We start from the raw sequence: 23,386 nt of genomic DNA on the forward strand, positions 1-23,386 counted from the left end.
TGAAATAACTTTATAATGCTACTACAAATGCATTCTATTTCTACAGTACTTGTTCCCTCTGTATAAAAAAAAAAAAAATAGTACATAATAAAAAATAAGCGAACATCGGGCAGTATATTGTCTTTTACTTTCTCGTTCAGTCGAATAGAGTGCGATAAGAAATGTTAATTTCAACCATCTAATAAAGACTGAGGATGTTGCTGTTATTATCATTATGATTGTTTTCTTGTTGATGTATTTTGCAACTATTCCAAGTATAATAGAAACACAATAGATGTAAATACGGAGAGAAGGAGAGGGCAGAGTAAAGTTGATAATCATCACAGCCCTAAGGGTTGTAGACTGACTCTCCAAGCTTTTAGCCTTTTTGAGTTAATCGACACTAGTGTGGCTACTCTATACTCAAGTTATACTACTCACTTGTAATGTAGTTTGTAGACGACGGTAATATCACGTATAGTTGGAAGCAAATTGTATGACCGTACCCACCCTTTTCATATACACTCATTTTCTCTCATTTCTCGTCTCGTTTTATTCGTTCTGTGAATATTAATGGTACACTATTCTCTATACATGCTCTGTACTGTGCTGTACTACTGCTGTTACTGCTGCTGCCGCTGGCTGCGTATGCCCGCGATGGTTGTTAAGTTTAATTGTGACGTGTGCTACTCGAATCGACTGTAATCGGGACGAGGGGATCATTAAAGTTATTAAAGTCGAAAGCTCGCAATTTACACGCGATAGCTGGCTCGACAAAAAATACCAGAGTATTCGCTGACAAAACATTATTTTTTTAATTTTATTTTTATAATCAAAATTTATTTTTATTTTTTATTATTGTTGTTTATTTTTTTATTTCATTTAAATTTGTGCTTTTATTTTTACTAAATTGATGAGCCCGCGAATGGCTTTTTGCGTGATTAATATTTTTTTTCGGTATTATTATTAAAAATGAGTTTTGAGTAAAAAGGATTTAAAAGAGTTTTATGGGTATTTTCATTTTTGTTGTCTATATATATTTTTTTTAAATGCATATTTGTCGAGAGATTGTGATGAATCGTACATTCGAAAGAGTGGAAGCCATCATTGACTTTTGTGTGTTTGGTGGTGACCACTGACACGCGTTAACGCGACCGCTTGCCCCGAATACACCATGATAGATATATACCTTTCATATCTATGTATATACATTGCTAGGTACAGTAGTTGGTAAACGTATATATGTATGAATGTATATGCTCTCTACTGAGTACGTTGGGCTCTCGAGTGGTGGTTGAAAGCGTACACGGGAATTTCTCGGTACTTCTATTACATACTATGTTCATGTGGTCAGAACGACGCCGCACGGACATAAAAGCACATGCTCTAAATGCAGATGAACTACGAGACCAGTTTTCGTGGATAATCCCGAATGTAAAAACCACTAAAGTCAGGGTTCTGGATTTTTTAATTGCTTTAAATAAAAATGAATAGCAATTTTTTTACGGCAAATGATAAATAAATTTTTAACGACCCAAAATATGTAATTTTCAATTTTTTTTATACTTGTATTTATTTATTAAAGTTTCAGATATTTTTATGAAACCCAAATTTTATTTAACGTAATAATGTATTTTGTAGACGAGCCGTTTTTTTTCCAATTGTATCATTACGAAATAGTCATACGTAAAAAATAATATATTTGTCAATCTCGATGCGTTCGTAAAACTGAACAATGAGGGACAAATGAATTCGAAAAGCGAATTGGCAGATCATCAACAATGTGATTTGTCAGGCAAAATGTACGATTGTGTGATTTTTAACGAATATTGATTGGATTACCAATTTGACTGTTGTATTTTCACAGTGTCGTGGCATACTTTGTTACACGCGATACGGAATTAAAATTACCATTAGTACAATATACATTTCTTTGTCTTCTTTCGTTATACCATTGCCTATATTATTATTTCTATTATTTTTCTCTAAGTATTAAAGGTAGAAAAAAAAAATAACAATATAATAAATTGCTGATCGATACTCTGTTTTCTTATATTTTACGACATTTATTTCTATTTGTATAGATTTAGTGTGTCCCCAAAAGTGCTATAAGTATTCTTATGTGTAACCACATTTCATGACAATTCGCAGTTTCCTCAATAAACTATTTTAGTAAAATAAATATACTTCTAAACATTCCTCCAGGGTAGTTAAATACAAATCTATTATTGACCTCTGTAATTTGATTATTTATAAAAATCTTCAGTTGTTTATAAAAATGCAATTTCCAAAAATATTAGATTTCTTTATATTTTTTATTATTCTAAAGCAATTGATTTTCATATATAATGTATATTCAATTTGAAAATAAATTTTCATCAAAATATTTTACTAGCAGACATACAATCCTCTCGTTCTTTAATTTCAGTGACTTGTGTGTATGTCAATCAAAGTGACACCAATTTAGTTTCACTTTTCTTTCTTTTTTTTACCTGTATACACTAATATAAATTGAACTCGTGTAATTTGAAATCCCGACAAGTCGCAAAAGTGAAAATCAATAAAATTGAAACTTTTTTTTTCTCCAGTTTAAATGCAGTTATTATTGCATATAAAGAGTATTGATAATTATCTTATAAACAGAATAATACATGACCTATGGATGCGACGGGTAAAATAAGGGTAGCAAAAAGTTTTTTTTTTAAATTCGTCTTGAATTTAACTTTATTACTTTTACACTTATTTTGAAAGAATTTTATGTAACTCATGCCAAAGAATATGTCGGTAACTGGTTAACGTCAGCCTCATAAAATTTTATATTAAAATACAGTTCTTTCTGATTGGTCAAACGAATGGTTTGATATATATTAAAACACTCATTTTTATATTAAACGACTGAAATTGGCGGAATATATCTCTACTCGATAATTCGATCCAATAACTACTCTATCGCCTTTCTTTTTTATGACGTGACTTTGAATTTAGCTGCCTTATTAACAAGACCAAAATCTCTAGACTGCACACGCGCATTTAATTATTCAACACACACGTGTAGATCAAGGCAACGTCAGCTGAATTTTACATCCTTACACATCTCTACTAATTGACAGACATAACACTAAAAATAACTTTTTTTTCATTGAGTTAAATTTTTTTAAGTGAATAATATTAAATAATGTATCTAATTTTATGAATTAAATTATTTTTATAACTCTGACTGCATGACGCTGACTTTAAACAATTAACGTTGTTTTTCTTCGTGCATTCATTATGTAAATTACTGTACATATCTAGTGACATCGAGTAGATAACATTCCCGATCGAATTAAAATTCTCTTATTTTTTTTTTCGCAATTTAATATTTTTTTAAAAATAATGACTAATCAGGCAGCCCTGATAAGGATTTGATGATAATATCCTGGTAAGGATCTGAGAAGATAATCCTGATAAGGATTTGATGAGGATATCCTGATAAGGTAATTCTGATAAGGATTCGATGAAGATATCCTGGTAAGGTCCTGATAAGACAATCCTGATAAGGACCTCATGGGTCTTAAGCGTTACATCTATATCAGTTCCTCGTCAGGATACCCTGATATGGTCCTTATTTGAAATAAGGTTAACCTGATAAGGACCTCGTCAGGTTAACCTTTTTCAAAACTATGTTAAGAATTTTTTTTTATCCAAATATTTTCATTTTCAAATTGCATTATAAATTTTTTTAGCTTTATCTCACACGTAGATTATCATACTTGTTGAATATTATTAAAAATATATGAAAAATAATTCTTCAATGCCTGTCAGGCTCCCACTTTTTACGGAAACTAAAAAAAAAATTGTGCCTCCATTTTATTCACTTTAATTACTTCTACAATTAGCTGATGAAATATTCTTTCATTAGCTGAATATAAGGTACTAAATAAACTAACAGTTCGTATAGGTATATTTAACAATCTGTATCTCTTTGATTGTTAATTACCCAGAGAGAGCTGTTAGCAATATTAATACATAATAATCAATGTACGCGGTATTTACGGTTTGCCGCAAAACCCAAATGAAAATTCTTTAGTGTCAAATCATCAAAGCTCGGCACATTCATGATTAAAATCAAAAAGTTTATCTATTGATAATTTTATCAGTACAAAATACATAAAGCCCGTATTCATTTATTATTATCATCATTTTGTTAATAAAATATTAACATCAAAATGCTTTTGATAATAATAAATGAATATTAAATCATAAATCTCAAAATTATTTCATATAAAATATTTTTTAATCCCAATACTTTTCATTATCGGATAAATTCATAATTAAATATATAATATATATATTTATTTATGTACTTAATAATTTAAAGAATAAATTTTTCGTTGCAATGTATGCTATCTCGTATCCAGTTTCATTTGACGATGCTGTATTTTTTCAAGAAAATAGCCACTGTTGTAAGAAAGAAGAGGATACGTACCGGACACTAACTATCCAATTAAGGGGCGTTCTAAGTTATTAGATTTTGTACAGACGACGCGTTGTGCTCTCTTATACCTCGCTTGGAGCTTCTCCATTTTAACAAGGAAACCCGGTCTACAGAGAAAGAGAAAATGAAAATAGTAGTGGTGGTTCTTGCAGTATAGTTGGAGTCGTAGTTGTATATTGTAGAAGTAGAAGTAAAAAAAAAACGTACAAGTACAAGTAGAGGAGGGAAAATTAGCGTTTCACAAAGCAGCACACAGCTGCTAGACTAAAAGACAGCATTCGGTAATTTGAGGATAATATTTCCTTATGAGAAATATATACATATATTTATATGTCTAGCAGTCGAGGTAAAACGTTGAATTTTATAGCAACTATCTTCCTGAACTTGATAACCCGTACTACTGCCTTACTCACAGAAGTCAGTTAGGATAATTACCGTCAATTATTTTAAGTTCGAAAACTTATTTTAAATGAGAGGAAATTCAAATATAAAATTAAGTGAAATTAATTTTTCTTTCACTGGATGCACGAATATTGAATACATTTGACTTGTAACTGAAAGTATAATTAATAAACTTTTAATTCAATAATTTATACAGTCGACGCCCGTAATAAGCAACTTTTCCTATTATGATATTCGTTACGATATTCAAGCTTCTCCTCACGGTAAAAACAATATAGTAGTGACAACTCTCTGGGATCGTACTGAGTACTTTCTGCAAAAAAAAAAATTCAGAAAATACTGTACACTATATAGACTGTATTCACTACTCTTTGAATAGTACTGAAAATTTTTTTTTTTTTTTTACACACTGAAAAAAAGATTTATTTGAACTAACTAAGATTTATTTGAGCCAAAGATATCGTATATTTGGATATGGCCAAATAAATATTTAATTGTGAGAAAGATATGATATATTTGAGTAGTTTAATTGCGTAAAATAAGTGATTTATTTGTGGTAAAGAAATGATCCAATTGCTATAAATAAATAAGAGCTTCAAATATATGTATAGTATCGCCAAATTTTAGGTTATTTGTCACAAATTTAATATCTTTACCACAAATATATCAATTACTTACCACAAATAAATGATATATTTCCGTCAAATTATAAAATTATTTGAATCAACTGTTATATTTAGTTGTACCAAATATATTTATTTGTCATTAAGAAATATTTGAAAAAAAGTCACAAATAAATTGATTTATTGGGGACAAATATTTCTTTTTTTCAGTGCAGAAAGTACTCGGTACTATTCCAGAGAGTTGCTACTATTATATTGTTTTTTCCGTGCAGTCAAATGAGAGCCTAAATCTTTGATTTTTCCAGGATTTTTTCCCTACAACCCTGAAGGTTGCTTATAACGACACGGAAAAAAAATAAACTTTAAAAATTAGTATTTGAAATTATAAGCCGGAATCCGGGTGTCAATATGAGGAATTTTAACATTCCAAATAATAAATTTTATAATACGTGTCGTGAATTTTTTAAATATCCGTACGATTTTTAAAGTTAAAATAGTAATTTTTCTTGCATAGACAATAAATTTTCATACTTATCCTGTAATTATTCACGTTTTAATCATAAATGAAAAAATTACTATTTAGAACGATAGTATTTACTGATCACTTTATCATTATATTACTTGTCGTTCTGAATTTATATAGTTAACCTTTTTCCGTGGAGTTTCGACTGTACTTTTTAATGGGGCGTTAGTTGAAAGAAGTAAATGGAAGTATTGAATTACTTTATTAAATTATAACATATGATCTGGACAGTTTATTTTACATGTTATTTATAATTTAAGAATTCTATCGGAATTTTATTGAAACAGTATAGTAAGACAGTAAATCAAACTTTTAATTTCACCTGTTTTAGGAATATGACCAGACTTTAAGCTATCGTTAATATTCATACTTAATTTATTAATGACTATGCAAGAAAAATTTATGCAATATATAAATCGTTATATAATATTCCAGACGCTTCAGATTATTTTATTAATTATCGTAAAATTACATTGAAAATATAATTAGGTTGATATTTATAATTGCAATAAAATATTACAAGTAATTTATAAATTAAAAGATATTTTTACTTATCACTTATAATATATGACTTTAATTAATAAAATTTATAAATAATAGAATATCCGTCTCGACCAGTTCGTAATCAACTGATTAGTTTTATCAAAACTTCTTGAATTAAAATTAGCTATACTTCAATCGCATCGCGATAATTTTTAACTATTATTTCATACTGTATACATTTCTATTCATACTGTATACAATTCTATGTATAGAAACTCCATATTTTGTTTAATTTCTCTATGGAAGCCCGTGTGAAAAAACCCTTAAAAATTTTGATACTCATTTTTGATAAGGAATTTTTCCTTTACCAGGCTTTTATTCTTATATTATATTTTTCACTTAAATTCGAATGTAAGTCACTATAATTGTTAATTTTTGTTAATATTATGGAGAAAGTAACTAAATAATTTTTTTCGGGGTTACCTCATTTGACTAGAAAATAAAAAGAAAAAAATTATCAACAATAGTTCTTATTTTCATGACTACACTGAAAAAAAGATTTATTTGAGCCAAAGATATCGTATATTTGGATATGGCCAAATAAATATTCAATTGTGAGAATGATATAATATATTTGAGTAGTTTAATTGCGTGAAATAAGTGATTTATTTGTGGTAAAGAAATGATCCAACTGCTACAAATAAATAAGGGCTTTAAATATATGTATAGTATCGCCAAATTTTAGGTTACTTGTCACAAATTTAATATCTTTACCACAAATATATCAATAACTTACCACAAATAAATTATATATTTCCGTCAAATTATAAAATTATTTGAATCAACTGTTATATTTAGTTGTACCAAATATATTTATTTGTCATTATGAAATATTTTTAAAAAAGCCACTACTAAATTGATTTATTTGGGAGAAATATTTCTTTTTTTCAGTGTAAGAAAAAAAGGAGAGTTAGCGTATTCAAGTAGAACAGAAAAGTAAATTTTTCTCTTGCAGTCCCTATTCGGCTCGGCACTACCCTATATTACTTTCTACCAGATAAACGTCATATAAAGTTATAGTCAAAAAGTATATACATTGTAGTGGTTCTTGAGTTATTATAAATTCGAGTGCACTATGAAAACTAGATGCGTAATTATTGTATCAAAAAGTTCAAGTATTGAAGCTACTTTGGTTACTCTATATATATATATATATATATATATATATATATATATATATATATATTACTGGTGGCGGACGAGGTTGATTATTACCTTAGAGTGCTGTATGTACTCAGTTCTATGGAGAGTCCTCACTTATCGTAGAACCGTGATAACATATATAATACTATCTGCTTTGCTTTTTCCCGTTCACTTCTGTGTGCAAAAAACATACTTATGCAGTGGTGTGTTTTTTTTTTCTTTTCTTTTTTAATGTATACCCGTTTTTATTTATTTACTTTTCATAAGATTGTGATATTAGTAGACTACACAGTAGATGAACTCATTTTCTTTATCTCCTAATTTGTTCTTTTTTTATTTTTTAATTTTCTTACAATAAAAGAAATTATCCAGTCAGCAAAATACACAGTGATGAAAATTGCGGGTGTTAATTATGTCAGAAAATGGAAATAAAATTTATAAAAACTGTGGAGCTAAGAAAGATAATAAATTGTCGAGTTTTAATTTTATTAAATGCCGAGAAGTAGAAGAGGAATGTTAATTTTATAATTTATTAGGTCTTAATTATACGCTTCTGACTTTTATTGGCATCTCATCTGTGTGATGGAATGTTAATAGCGTGTGAAAAAAAATAATTATTTAAAAGTACGTTTCCTTTTTTTTTACGACTGTAGTCGTTAAAAATTTCACGTTAACTAATTTTATAAATTTAACTTTTTTTTCATTACAATTCATAGCTGTCAGAATATATTTTTATGAATCCTATTATTTTTTTCATACTCTTGCTAATAATCATAGTAGAAAAGTTGAATTTTTCTATCACTAATTAGTCGCTCTAATTAATTGTTTCATTTTTTAATATTAAGTATTTACATAAGAAAAAAAATTTTATCCAAAAAAATATATAAACTTTTTGAATTTACTTTTATCATATATTTTATTGATAAATTTAAATATACATTTTAAAAATAGTGATAAATCGTGACTCGATACTTATATATTTAAATAATTCGTATTACCCGGGAATTATTTTTGATTCCGACATTTTTACTTTTCAGTTTTGCGGCAAATGAAATTTCGATATAAATATTAAAAAAATGATTTTTTGATAATATCGCGTCTTGTCTGACAAAGAACAAAATCTTTTTCAATGATGACATAATTTCTCTCGTTAAATCTAAAAATGCGTGTGATTTTCTTCAGTTCCTTTATTCTGTTCGACTCAGCCCTAAATTGATTCGGAGTTCCAATTAAATATAATTCTAGTAATTACAATCATATAATTAGAAGCAGTGTAAAGTAAAAAAATGTACAATAATCAAAATTAACCTTTGGCAATTGTGCTTTTAAACTAGCCGACATTTTCTTGATCACACTTTTCAATTTGCGAAGCCAATTGTCCTGCTGCGATTGTGCGGTGCCCAGTAGTTTGCAGTAGCTCGCAGACAATCGGTTATCACAAACTAGGTCAAACTGATTACCGACTTGTTTCTTGAACGAACAGACAAATCAATAAAAATATAAATAAAAAATAATTTATCAAAAAATTTCTATTGCTTCCTCACAAATACTGCATTTTCATTCTCTAATTCAATTTATTTTTTTCCTGATTTTTTATATTAATTCTAACAAATTCAATCACAATAATAAGATTGTGATACTTAGATTTCAATAGCAATCATAATTTTTATATTTCAATGATTATTGTAATGCTTCTGTATATATTTACAAAAAAAAGAAAAAAAAATAGTCATGACATAAGGTCGAAAATCGATTTTACGCAAGTGACATACGATAGAGAAGCCGTAAAAATATTTCACCACAAGACTATTTTTTCCATTTCGCGGCTTCGCGGTTTCCTCACCATACATGATATACTTGTTTGAATCTTAGTATAAAGTGAGTCGTCAATCTGATGAACATCAACTGTCAGTTGATTTATCCATAAATTATGTTTGAGCCGTGAGTCAACCAAGACTCAGTTTTACTTCGTAATCAAGCTTCGGTACTGTGTCATTAAAATTTCACTGTTCATAGTCAATTAAGGTATTTAAATAGCTTGCATTGGTAAAATTTAAGATATTTTATCATATCCGTGACATTAAAAAACGACATTTTATCAAAAATCTTATAAAACAATATTCTCAATTAAATTATATTTAAATATAATGAATAGAGAATATTAAATTGAGGAAGTACTTCTGTCAGGACAAATTAATATCCCAGTTACATGCAGATGTCAAATAACTTTTTGGCATATATAATATATAAAATTTGATAATCTAACATGAAAAAAGCAATGAGTGACGGAAATATTTATTTCTAATCAAATTTTTCCATACTATTATTGAATTTCAACACTTGACCAACAGAAATAAGCAAACAAAAATGTGTAAACAAATATTAAGGCGAATAATAATGGGATCGATTTGCTTTATGTTTTATTTATTTCGTGTTTCATACAAAATATTAAGTGCACATCCGTTTCCTTCAACCTTTTATTGCTTTTTTATTAGTTTGATATTTTACTTCATCTCGACTAATATATATATATATATATATATATATATATATATATATATATATATATATATATATATATATATATATATTTATATATAGAGGCTAGACTAGGGTAACATGAGCAGCTCAAAAATAATATCAGACTGCTAAAAAATTTAACGTTGTATTGGCGTTTTCTTATATGAAAGATGAAACAATTCATTGGATTTTTTATTAATTTATATTTCTAAAAATCTTAAGTGTCTATTCTAGTGACGCTTCTGGTAATTTTTGAATTTTTTTTCAAAAAATCTTTTAGCCATGATAAATGCACTTCAAAAGAAACTTGTCTTGCCCCGACTATCCTGTACTAACTGTTATATATATCATGTTCGTTTTATTATTAAATGTTTATGCATCTCGATAAGCACGATATTATTTAATGCTGACCAACATTACAGTATCGTATCTATAATAATAAAAGTAGTAATGATAATAACAATAATAATGGTTGACGAGTGGCGCCGCTGAAAAGTCTGCATGTTTTATTACTTTACGTGCTTGAATCACTATACTATACTATACTGGACTTCTCGGTAATGCTATCAAAATTTTTATTACGTTTTTTTTAGTGCCTCTCAGAACACGTGTTTTAAACCTCTATTACTGTATGCTTATACGAGACTCACAAAATTTTTTATAATTTTATTGAAACATATGATAGAAAGAAACAATAAAATAAAAGATTTATGATAAATGAGTTATTTCGATGTGTACACTCAAAATTATTTATTTGTTTTTTTCTCCACGTTTTTTAACTTCACGCTATGAAAATTGAAAATTTTCATAAAAACGAAGTTATTGGTTTCGGTCCGATTTTCGAAAATCGAGATTTCATCAGATTTCGGCGTTTTGAGGTCCAAGGATGCTTTTTGTCCAACGGTATCTTTGGAAAAAATTAACCAATTTGAACGTTCTTGGCGGCAATTGAAAGGGTTAACCAATACGCAGAACTGATCAGATTTTGAAGTCGATCGGTAGAGCAGTATCCAAGTTATGCGCAAAATAGAAAATAAAACGATTTTTTTTTCGCGGTATTTGTTGCACAGCTCAAAATGTGCGCGACCGATTCGTTTTAAAATTTAATCAAACTTAAGTGTCAAGAACACTTTTCGATTACGACAAAGAACTTGCGATTCGGTTAATTCACTCCAAAGATATCGTCAGATAAAAATTATCTCTTTCCAGATGTACTTGAAGATCGGAACATTTTCGCGGAACGAAAATTAAAAACTGAAATGAAAAGTCAAAAATCTACTGGATCTAGATTTCTGAAATGTTTCGTATAAGTACCAGTGTGCCAACCGAAATTAGTAGCTACTCCCAATCACTCCTTTAATCATTTTAAAGCAGTCAACTTACATAAATTTGTTTTATTTTTGTTGCACGAAAACTTTCCGATCTTCACGTACATCTCGAAAACAGCAAGAAGTCTTGGGTTTGGTCAATAGGGTCAACCGTCTTTAAGATTTATTCTATTTTTGTCGAATTTTTTAATAATTTTGTTTTTAATTCTAATGCGTATAAATTTTTTACCCCGCAGTTTATAAGCAGATTATCTTTTGTTCACATTAACTAAATAATTGAACGAACACTCTAAAAAAAGATCAAACTTGAACGGCTAAAATTTTGAACTGATTAAGAGCTTCTTTAGGTAAGCTGACTTACTAGGCTTAAATTCAAAAAGTAGCATAAACCTTAATTTTTAGTAGTTTATTAGATTAAGTATTTTTTTTTTTTAATTATTAATTGAAAAACGTATCTTGTACTACTCATTTAAACTGTCTGCGAATTATTTATAAACACAGATGAAAGTAATATAGCGAATATAAATATATATATATATATATACGGCAGTCATTCAACTTACCTAACTTATTTGCTTCATAAACAATAATTACTGCATGCAATTAAAATGAGCAGTATCTCACTTTATATTCTGATTTTGCATTACTCCATCAACTTGTCGACAAATACTAAAGACTTATCGTGTATTATATATGTATATAATAGATAATATATATGCAAACTGCTGTTCTCATTTTGAACTTGGTACAAGATATATTCAAAGTTTGTCTTGCTACACATCAACGTGAACTTGTATGGTTATTCATTTTTTATCTGTTAACGCAAGTGTTTTTAACTAAAACACTTTCAAAAATATATAAGTTGTAGTCTTTCTATACTGTTTATTATCATAACAAAATTAAATAATACCGTTAAAATTAAAAATGATCAACGAAATTTCAATTTTCCAATATTTTCTTGCAAGCTTTTAATCATTTCTTATGTCTTGCTTTGAAAGTAGCAAGCATCAAGCGTATATTAATATTTATTCCTTGATTTATATAGAAGCTGATGATTCAAATTTAATTTTAAAATAAATAACTCATTGCAATGAAAGCAGAAACATTGAATATATTATAGTATTTTTTGTTTTAAATTCACAGAGTACTTGATATTTTTATTAAATAACACATAGAATAAGATAAGTCAGTAAATATAAAAAAATAAATAAAATGTTTATACCTTTCAATGCAATATTTTCTATAAGAAAATTGGTAACAGTCTGAGAAATTGACAGCGATGTTAAATTTCACTCAGAGCTTACATGATAAGTGCATTTCCGTTGACTGACGTAAATGAATCATTCAATTTAGAGTTTAGAATAATAAAGATATACTGAAGTATATATATTCAAATTTTGTAACAGAAATATTTACTATTGGATCGTAGTATTATTCAAGTATCATTCTCTGTTTGTAAAGCCTTTCAACGATCTCATAAAAAAAAATATTATTTTATTTCCATCCCCTTCAACGCGCTTTAAATTCACCCGACCCTAATTTTTATTTTTAACTATTGAGTGACGATACTGAAAATGCACTTGGAATAAATTCACTATGAATATATTGCTCCATTTTCCTACTTAAAAAAAATAAATGATCGGATTATAATAACAGTTATTGTTACATCTAAATAAATATATGCTTTCCAATGAGTATCTAAATAATCTATGACAGCTAAAAAATTTGATAAAATTTTTATTCAACTGTTACTTAAATTCTTATTTCTCTCAGCTACTATCCATTCAACTACACAACAATCAATTTGCTTATAAATTCATCAGAATAACGCATATTTTCATACAAAATAAATAATATATCCAGGACGGATACGTTATACGTCGAACGGGGAAAAGCTGCGTTACGGTTACGCATATACACGCGAAACAAAATAAAACTATAAAGTCAAATCATAAAAATGAATCACAAATTCAAACGTTATAGAATTTTATTTTATTTCTTCCTATCTTTTATTTTTTATGCTTTTACTTTTTAATATTTTTTATTTCGCTGTTCCATATTTTAATGGATTCATTTTTTTTACTTCACTTTTGTTGGAGGAAATATTATAAAAATCTATCGGCAAAAAATGTTTCATATCGTACTCCAAGTTTGTATGAGTATCAGTTGCTAAAATATTTTTTTAAACGGGTTTTTAAAAATAACTATCATATATGGAATGCTGGTTAACGATGAGTCAAAAAAAACCGAAACCAATTAGATTATAATTTTCTGTACATTCTATAGGGTCAACAGTTAGAGCGATTATTTTACTTGCAATTAATTTTTTTAAATATACGAATTCATGCAATTGGTCCCTGATTAAATATAACAGGAATTTAAATGTAATGAATGAAATTCAATACGAAGTAAAAAGTTTGTTTAATTAGACCAAATTTAATGATTTTATTTGATTTATAAAGAGACAGTTCCGTTTACCTTTTCATCGGATCTCAATTTCATAAAAAAAAAAATATACTGGCCCTTACAATTTTCAATTATCGAAACAAATTATAAGTACATATTTAATCTTTCAGCGCTCATACAGGGGTCTAGTATAAACAAAAAAATTAAAATTAATAGCAATAGTTACGAGGAAAAAAGAAACATTACAGATAATAACAAAGATTTATAAATTACTTGGAAATTTAATATGAGCTCATCGATTTAATAACATTTACTTTCGTGTCTTTTATCCCTTCGGTGTCGTTTACAACTCCGCCGAAATTTATACTACGATAATGGTATATGTTTATCTGTGTATCTACAATCAATGTCACATCCACGTCCATACTCATGTATATCGATTTTCGGAGGATTTGACGTTACGCACGCATGTAGATTTATTTATAGCACAAAAAAATTAAAAATTAAAGAAAGGTCTTTTTATAAGATCTAACACAGAATAATAGGAGAAAAATAGGCTCGAGAAGTCTGCGACTTTTTATTACGCTGTTGACCAAACTTGAAACAGAAAGTTGAATCGTCAAAAAATTATTATGCTGCACTATAATTATAATTGTGAGCCTCGAAAAAGTTTTTATTCTACTCTAATTCCTAATTTAGACAAATACTATTCATTACAATTCATCAATAACTTTCTAGTGTATAATATATTTTGTAGTGCAGCATAATAATTTTTGACAACTTGACTTCCTGTTTCAAGTTTGGTCGACAGCATAATAAAAATTTATATAGATTTCCCGGGTCAAAAATAAAACTTGATTCAGGCTCGCTTCACCTTATTTTCTTTTCAAGTTATCGATTTGCTGACGATTTTTCTCTAAGATCTCGACTTTTTCGACTTAAATTAAATTTTTTTCAACTTTTTGAACTTTTTTCATCTTAGTTTAAACTTATTCGTATTTTTTTATTTGAGTTTGAACTTATTCCTCTTTACTTCAAGCACGATAGTCATTCACCTTACTTTTGACTTTCTGAACCAAGTCAAAAAAAAGCTATTTATTCGTCTTACTTTCGCCTTAATATATAAAAATTATTTCACCTTAGTTTTTTGATTTTTTCGCGTTATAATTTAAGTCGGATAAGTCTATGCCAAGTCAATTTCGACTTGATTTCAACTTTTTCGTCTTAAATCGTGACTAAGTAAGCCAGTTAAGTCTAAACCAAGGCGAAAACTCAATGTATTTCATATCTTCGTAAAAAAAAGTCGAGTTTGTCTTGTGAAAAACGGCTCAAAATTTCGACTTGGTAAAGCAAGTCTAAATCAAGTTTTATTTTTGACCCGGGTCCTTAAGCCCATTTTTCTCCGTGTAAAAAATTCAGTAACTCAATATGATTTACTGCTCAATGGAATAAAGCTTAAATTGTTTATTGTTATTAATTTCTATTCATTCTGAATGTTGTCAACAATTTCCGGATTAAATATGAGCTGACGTTTAAATCAATTGTAAATAGAAGGTACAGCAGATAAAATGGAGATAAAGTAAAAGCTAAAACGAAATGCCGAGTTTTCCGTGGATTATTGTGCTATCTTTTAATGAAAAGTCGACTGAAATGATAAATTATTTCTTATTTCATACTCATCATCTTTTCTTACCTTACTTTACCTTACCTTATTATTATATTATTTTCTCTTTCTTAATTCTATTTTTATTATCGCCATCATCATCTTTTTCCCCTTATTTTTTTATCTGTTAATTTCAAACGCATGCATTGAGATAAAACCCTGGTATTATAAGTAAACTAAAAAATTAAAAAAAACTTTCTGCGAAATAATTATCTGTAATATTAAAGTTTCAATGTTGAAATGTGTTTTTTTTTTAGCTTGCCATTATTTCGCGGATTAGGTAAAAAGACATCGCGCCGACGCGGTGGTGACTTTGCACCCCTAGCCAGCGTCACTATAATCTATCCCATGCACGCGATCTCTTTTGTGTTAGCACACAAATCCACACACCCATATATACATATATATACAAATATACATATATTCATAAAAGTAAGACCGAGAAAAAGCTATATAAACGCTTCACCGAGTTGCACGAGAGTCATTTGTGCATAGAGGGTTAGAAATTAGTGGAGGGTAACCAGGAGATTCCAAGAATCATTATTTTTTGTTTTAAATTGAAAAGACAGTTTATTCTGCCCTCTTATCTTTAATAATTAAATTTTTTTTTTATTTTCGCTACAAAAAAAAAATACGATCTTGTTTATTGTTAGCTTTTGAAATGACGACCGAAATAAAAATAAATTTAGTACGATTCTATTTCTCTTTTTTTTTTTTTCATTGATACTTCAATCTGCTTCCTCAATACTCAAGCTACAATTCATAAATTTTCTATATAAAAAACAAAAAAAAAAAAAAATGGTACTGAGTCAAAGTGGTCTAAAGAGTTAACATAACACTGTGACTGTGTTATAATTGAAAAATTTTTAATTTTTTAAAACTATACGTTACTTTGAAGCGTCACTCATGAAAGAGTAACAAAGTAACTAATAGGGTGTGTGAGGTCGATTCATTTGAATTTTATAGCGGTTTTGAAACCCTTGTATTATAATTTCGAGACCGAATTGTGGAAAATTATCATATAATGCGTAGTCGTACTATATTCAAAGAATTCAATCAATTTGATGCTCAATTGCACAGTATACTAAATAATATAATACAGGTTACATTAATGAAAGCGCTATTGAAAGGTATTTAACGTTTACTTTCAATTAATCAGCTGATCACTATCGGTAATAATTGAATGCGTAAATTCACTAGTTACAAATGTAATAATTATCTACGTTATTATATCTCTACTTAAGTTATTATATAATGTAATGATTAATGATATATTATTCGTTGATGAATAAAATGAGAGATAAATGGATACAAAATAGTAATTAAGAAAAATGATGTGTAATTTAACTGGATTAACTCTGACTAGTGCAGAGATTGGTCATTAAAAACTGATATGTCAAAGTTATTTGATATTTTGACAGTATTTTATCGAGGGCAAGCGATTAACAGGTCTGATTCATCAACTGCCCGCGTACAATCATTCGACCGAGACTTGATACGATGGGATTTCCCGTGGGATTTTCGAACGTACCACTGGATAGATATTACGATGGAATTATAGTTCCCCTATGTCTCTATTACGAAACCAACTCTCAAAATTTTTTCTGGTTAACCATTTTTTCACCTCTTTTTCACCCTTATTTCGAAGCCGGATACTCGCGTACTTTCCTTAATCTTTTTTTTCTTCCCCACATAATCACGCCGATTCAACTCACATTCCGCAATATATATATTGCTATCGAGTTGAACTTATTAACACGATAAATATCCTTTTGACACCGCTGGATTTCTTTAATTTCGTTTTATCGTTATATATATATCTAAATCTTCCAAAGATTTCATATTAATCGTGAAATGCTAATAAAAATGACAAGTTGGATAAATAATGACTTAACTCTGAAACAATTTATGATAGAATAAATTTTTTAATTATACGAAATTTGTTTCTTTATTGGGCAAGTAAATATTTCTTTTTAACAATAAACTTCCTTTACAGATCCAGATTTTAAAGAAGCTATTGTGAATGTCACAGCCTCTGTAGGAAGAGAAGCTATATTAGCATGCGTGGTGCAAAATCTTGGTGGTTATAAGGTCAGTTATTTTTTTACAATTAATCATAGACATATTTTTCGTGCTCTGTTTTTCGTAACATTCAATATTACAACGCACAGGAAAATAAAATAAAAAAAGTTATTCCAAATGTAATTGTTTCCCAACAATGTGATTCATGTAAACCAAACCGTTTAATGATAAAAAAATTTACAGTACAAATATACAGAGAGAAGAAAAAAAACTAAATCGAATAACTCTCATACCGTAGGGCACACTTTTTTTTGTGTGGCTAGCTTTTGAGCCACTGTATATTTATCATTCACACACCCCGTGAATTTCCAGCTCGGCGATCCGATCAAGCATATGTGTATCATTCACACATATGCACACATCAAAATGTATATACAGGCGGCAACAGTGATTTTAAATTTATTCAACTCTAAATAAATTCTCTTTTATAAATTTTAGTTAAGCCATTTCATGCTATCAATTAATATCAACATGAATAACTTATAAATCTTTTTTGAATTTCACAATCAAAAGCAAAAAAATTCCACTATAAATATATTTTTTTCATTACCTTTAAGAATTTTTTTTTAGTCTTGCGGCGATTGACGTCATCATATTCATAAATTCTACACCTCAATATCTATGTATAAATTAATCATTATTTTTAACTCATATAATTTTAAAATAGGAATATAAAATTTATTCATAATATCTATTAACAGCTAGAAGAAATTAATATGTAATTTTTAATCTACTGAGATGTAATTAAATAATCATAATTTATTTTCTGCACTCTAATTATAGTCATATTTCAATGTTGAGTATTATTTATTGCAAGATCTTTAATAATTTTTTTCAACGAATACTCAAGTGCATTTTCAAAAAATAGGCCAACGGAAAATTAAAGCTTCTTAAAATTAATCCTTAACAAAAGATAACTTTAAAAAAAAGTATCTTTTAATCCGATATTATAATTCCTATATTTTCATATATCAACGTAGACTTGACTCACTAAATTATTTAACGCGAATATTGATAATTCATTTTGAATCGAATTATTTCTAACCTCTAAAAGTAGGCACTCAAAGCAAGTTTACTTTCGGAAAAAAATCTCTTTAAATAACCGAGTCAATAAAAAACAGACAAAATAAAAAGGTATAGTATTTGAAGACGGTTTCGAGTGTGGGGGTATATTTTCACGCAAATTGCTCAATTTCATTCAATTGTTATATCGAGCGGCATTGTTTCTCTACCCAGTAACCTCCCTTTCCCACTACACTTCAAAGCCAATTTTTCTCCAGTTAAGAGCGTAAAGTAGCATTCCAGTAATTTATTTTAAATGTTTTTTTTTTTTTTTGTTTTTTTTAAAAACATCTTCAGATAAATTTAAACCCATTTTTTACTGGGATAGAATAAAATTCGTAGCTCTATTGCGATAGTACATGATGAATGACCGCTTGTCGTAGAATGCAGTTAAATTGACAAGAATCGACATATAAATGTACTGGGTAAGTGACTGGTCAGGTTACCTAGTCTTTTTCACCTTTGCTAAAGTAATACATCAACTTTATTAGAAAAAATTGTGCAAGCAATAACTCTCTTTCTATATGTATATACATTTTAGAAACCTCCTTTTCATATTGGTTTGATAGAAAACCTTTGACATTTAGCTATTCGGAAAGTCCGCTACACTTCATTCTATTCATTGGGTTCAATCCACCAGAATTTACAGCCCTACTACACACTTACCCTTAAATTCCGAATTGCTCAATCGAGACGTGGTTGCCTTAAGCTCTTAATGCTACCACTGAACTCAAACCCTCTTGTGTTAAACAGTTGTGATTGATATACCATTGAATGAGTTTCTTTACTAAGTCTGTAGTAAATACTAATAATAATAATATTTAATGAACTATGAATACATACACACGGAGAAAAATGTTGGCTCAAAACCTACCAATTTTTATTATGCTGTCGACCAAACTTGAAACAGGAAGGAAAGCATCCAAAAATTATTATGCTCTTATGACAAATTATTATGCCGCATCACAACTATTATAATGTATGGAAGTAATTGTTATTAAATCTTATCGATAAGCGTCTCGCGCGTAGTAAGTATTATGATACAGCATAATAATTTTTCGTATGAGCACAATAATTTTTTGGATGCATCCCTTCCTGTTTCGAGTTTGGTCGACAGCATAATAAAAATTGGTAGGTTTTGAGCCAAAATTTTTCTCCGTGTACATATGTAAAAAGTTCAACGGACTGTACTTTTGAGTACACGGAAAGAAAATTATGGAAACTGTTCCCATAATTTTGTGAAATTTTTTCCTATATCATCATAGGAATTACAACCATAAATTATGGAAGCAGTTCCTATAATTATAGGAATGTTTCCCATAATTATAGGAATAGTTCCTATAATTATGGGAATGATTCCCATAACGTTATAGGAATGGTTCCTCTAATTATAGGAATGGTTCCTCTAATTATAGGAATGGTTCCTATAATTTATAGGAATACTTTCTATAATATTATGGGAATCATTCCTATAATATATAGGAACTATTCCTGTAAATTATAGGAATCATTCCCATAAATTATGGGAACCATTCCCATAACATTATCCCAATACCATTATGGGAACTATTCCCATAATATTATAGGAATAGTTCCCATAATGGTATAGGAATAGTTCCTATACCATTATGGGAATCATTCCCATAATATTATGGGAATAGTTCCTATACCATTATAGGTACCATTCTTATAATATTGGGTAATAATGGGAATGGTTCCCATAATAGTATGGTAATGGTTCCCACAATGGTATGGGAACTATTCTGATACTATTATGGGAACGATTCCCATAAATTATAGGAACGATCTCTATAATAGTATAGGTACTATTCCCATACCATTATGGGAACCATTCCCATAATGCATAGCAAAACTTCCCCTTTATTAAATAATCTTTTTTTTTTTTGTTATAAACAGTATTTTTAATTTAACCATTTAAGTTGTCCGCTTATTTTGTTCGTTTGATATTCTACACTGAGGATTTAATATACTAATGAATTTAAATTCAAGATGAGTTCAAATGAGAGATCGAGGACATATTTTTTTTTTTTTTTTTTTTTTTTTTTTTTATTATATTTCTTTTTTTTCTATGCTTGAAAGCCTTTGAGTATTTCTGTTAGTAGGTCAAAACACTCGTCGTATCTAAATTTCAGATTGAATCTCAAAACTATAGTATATGAAAAAAAAGGAAAAAAAAAAACTCCTTGAATAATTTCCCGTCTGTTTGTTTTAAAGCTTCTCGAATTAAAATGCAAAAAAAAATCTGTTATTTTATCGATTATCGTTATCAAAAGATAAAAGTAAAAAAAAAAATTTTTATTTTAAAATACGAATAAATAACGTTATCATTGTCAAGTTTCTATTCTAAAAATTAAATCATTAATCACTTGATGATAAATTACATAATTCAAAATCAAATCATGTCAGTAATTTTATCTAAAAACAACTTTAATTATGAATATTTAAGTTAAAGCGAATTAAATTTATCAGGTTACCACAATTGTACACTTATAAATATACATAGTTTCCATTTTTCAGTGGTTATATTAACAGTTGAATTTAATTAACCACTAGCTGCAATTTAGTAGCCAACACGAGCTACTGATCTTAGGATTAATTGTGTATTCAAATATATACATACATACTAGTCACATCGTATCTGTTTATTGTGTCCAAATATACTCGTAAAAAAAACGTTTTCCATTAAATGTTGTAAATAAAAATTAGGAAAAAATAAGCAGCAAAAACAAAAGGAAAAAAAAAATGTCTCTTACTGCTCAGGCGTGTCGCGAGTGTATATTATATTTGTCGAGTCGGTGCGATGGTATGCGGTTAGAGGTTCGTTGCACGCTTGCCGCAGTTTAAATTCCCACTCAGTATTACGTGAAACATGCGAGAATACTCTAACAACGCCTCGCGAAATTCAAGTGGACCTAGCGCGTTCTATTTTTCCCATGCATTTTTCATATAAAATGAAACGTAAATAAATTTGAGGAGTATAATAATAGAAAGAGTTTTTTAGCAGATGAAAATCGAAAGAATCCAATGTATTTTCCACACATGAAAATATATATATATATATGTCTACCTATATTTATATATTCACATGACAACTGACTGGCATTTTTCAGAGTCACTTCAAAGAAAATGCTTGAATCGCGGCAAAAGAATATATAGCATTGACAAAGTAGAGCACAAAATGGTATTGAGATCCTTGCATATATGCGACTATACTGTGTACCGTAAAGCGTTGGCAATATTACTTCTTTTCTTATGTGTACATCATACATATTTCAAACGATATAGAGAAAGCAATACAATCTTTTTCTCTTTTTCCCACAATATAGAGAAATAATAATACACGCTGAAAAAAAAATGCTAACTATTACAATCTTGTAATAGGGAATGATTACCATCTGTACGTGATAATCATTATCATGCTTTTATGTTAACTATTTGTTTCTCATATAGTAATTATTACTATTGTCGATAGTGATAGTTACCATCTCGATAGTAATCTTTCTTATGTCTGAAACATTTTTAAATTTTGCCTTCTAAGATAGTAATGATTATTATCACGGATAAGAATGGTTACCATCTAGATAAGACTGCTTACCATCTCCGATAGTAATAGTTAACATAAGAGCATGATAATGATTATCACATACAGATGGTAGTTATTTCCTATTACAAGATGGTGATAGTTATCATTTTTTTTTCAGCGTGTAGTAATAAATTATAATAATAATACCCGAGTCATAATATCTTGCCTCAATTTAACCTCATCAAACCCAAGTAAGCCTCAATCCAGCCTCACGGACTAAGCAAAGCATTTTGAGCCTAAAATGGTGATCAAAGAGCCTTAAGTAATACTAATCGAATTTAAATTACATAGTCGAGATTAGGTTCATTTGAGGCTTATCGAGGCTTATTGAGGATCTTTGAGCATCATTTGAGGCTCATTGAGGCTTTTTGAACATTATTTGAGACTCAAAATGCATTTTTTACTCAGTGAGGCTGGATTGAGGCTTACTTGGGTTCGATGAAGCTAGATATTTTGACCCGGGTAATAACAATAATTTGAATTTAGTTAAAGGTACATAAGATCTATACCGAATTCTAAAATTTATTATGTAATTTTTAAAAAATTAATGACAATTTTTTCCATAATTAGTTTTTTAACAATTACATTAAAGCAGTTACTTTTAATAAGTTGACGGTTATAAATATTCTATTTATAATTTTTTTCAAAATGAACATACCGTAAATGGAACCAGCGCAATATAAATTAATTTTCTTTCAATATGGATTAGATGTGTCTTTAATAAAACAAAAGTCATAAATACTGATCAAAACAAATGTTTATGTTCTAACAAACATATATATTTTGAAATAACAAACAATAAAAAAAAAATAATAATAATCATTATTATTGTAAAAAAAATATCTAAAAGTATAAACACGTATATTTTATTCAAGATCTTTTATTTTATTTCTATAGTTGAAGATTTCTCTTACAGAAGCAATCGTTTCTTTGTAACTTATATATTATAACATAATAAGAAGTATCAGATATTATGTATCTTACATCAAAGGGTGCTCAAAATAGAGTATAGTATATATTAATATTTATTT

At 28.4% G+C, this 23,386-nt stretch overlaps 1 protein-coding gene across 1 annotated transcript in view; it reads left to right on the forward strand.

Moving 5' to 3' along the window:
• The window catches only part of LOC130667587 (limbic system-associated membrane protein-like), a 119,539-nt gene that overhangs the window by 52,110 nt on the left and 44,043 nt on the right, over positions 1–23,386 (forward strand). The window contains 1 exon segment of the mRNA XM_057469251.1: positions 17,604–17,698. Within this exon segment, the coding sequence (XP_057325234.1) occupies positions 17,604–17,698 (95 nt within the window).

The sequence above is a fragment of the Microplitis mediator genome, chromosome 5 (assembly GCF_029852145.1).
Source record: "Microplitis mediator isolate UGA2020A chromosome 5, iyMicMedi2.1, whole genome shotgun sequence".
NCBI lineage: Eukaryota > Metazoa > Arthropoda > Insecta > Hymenoptera > Braconidae > Microplitis > Microplitis mediator.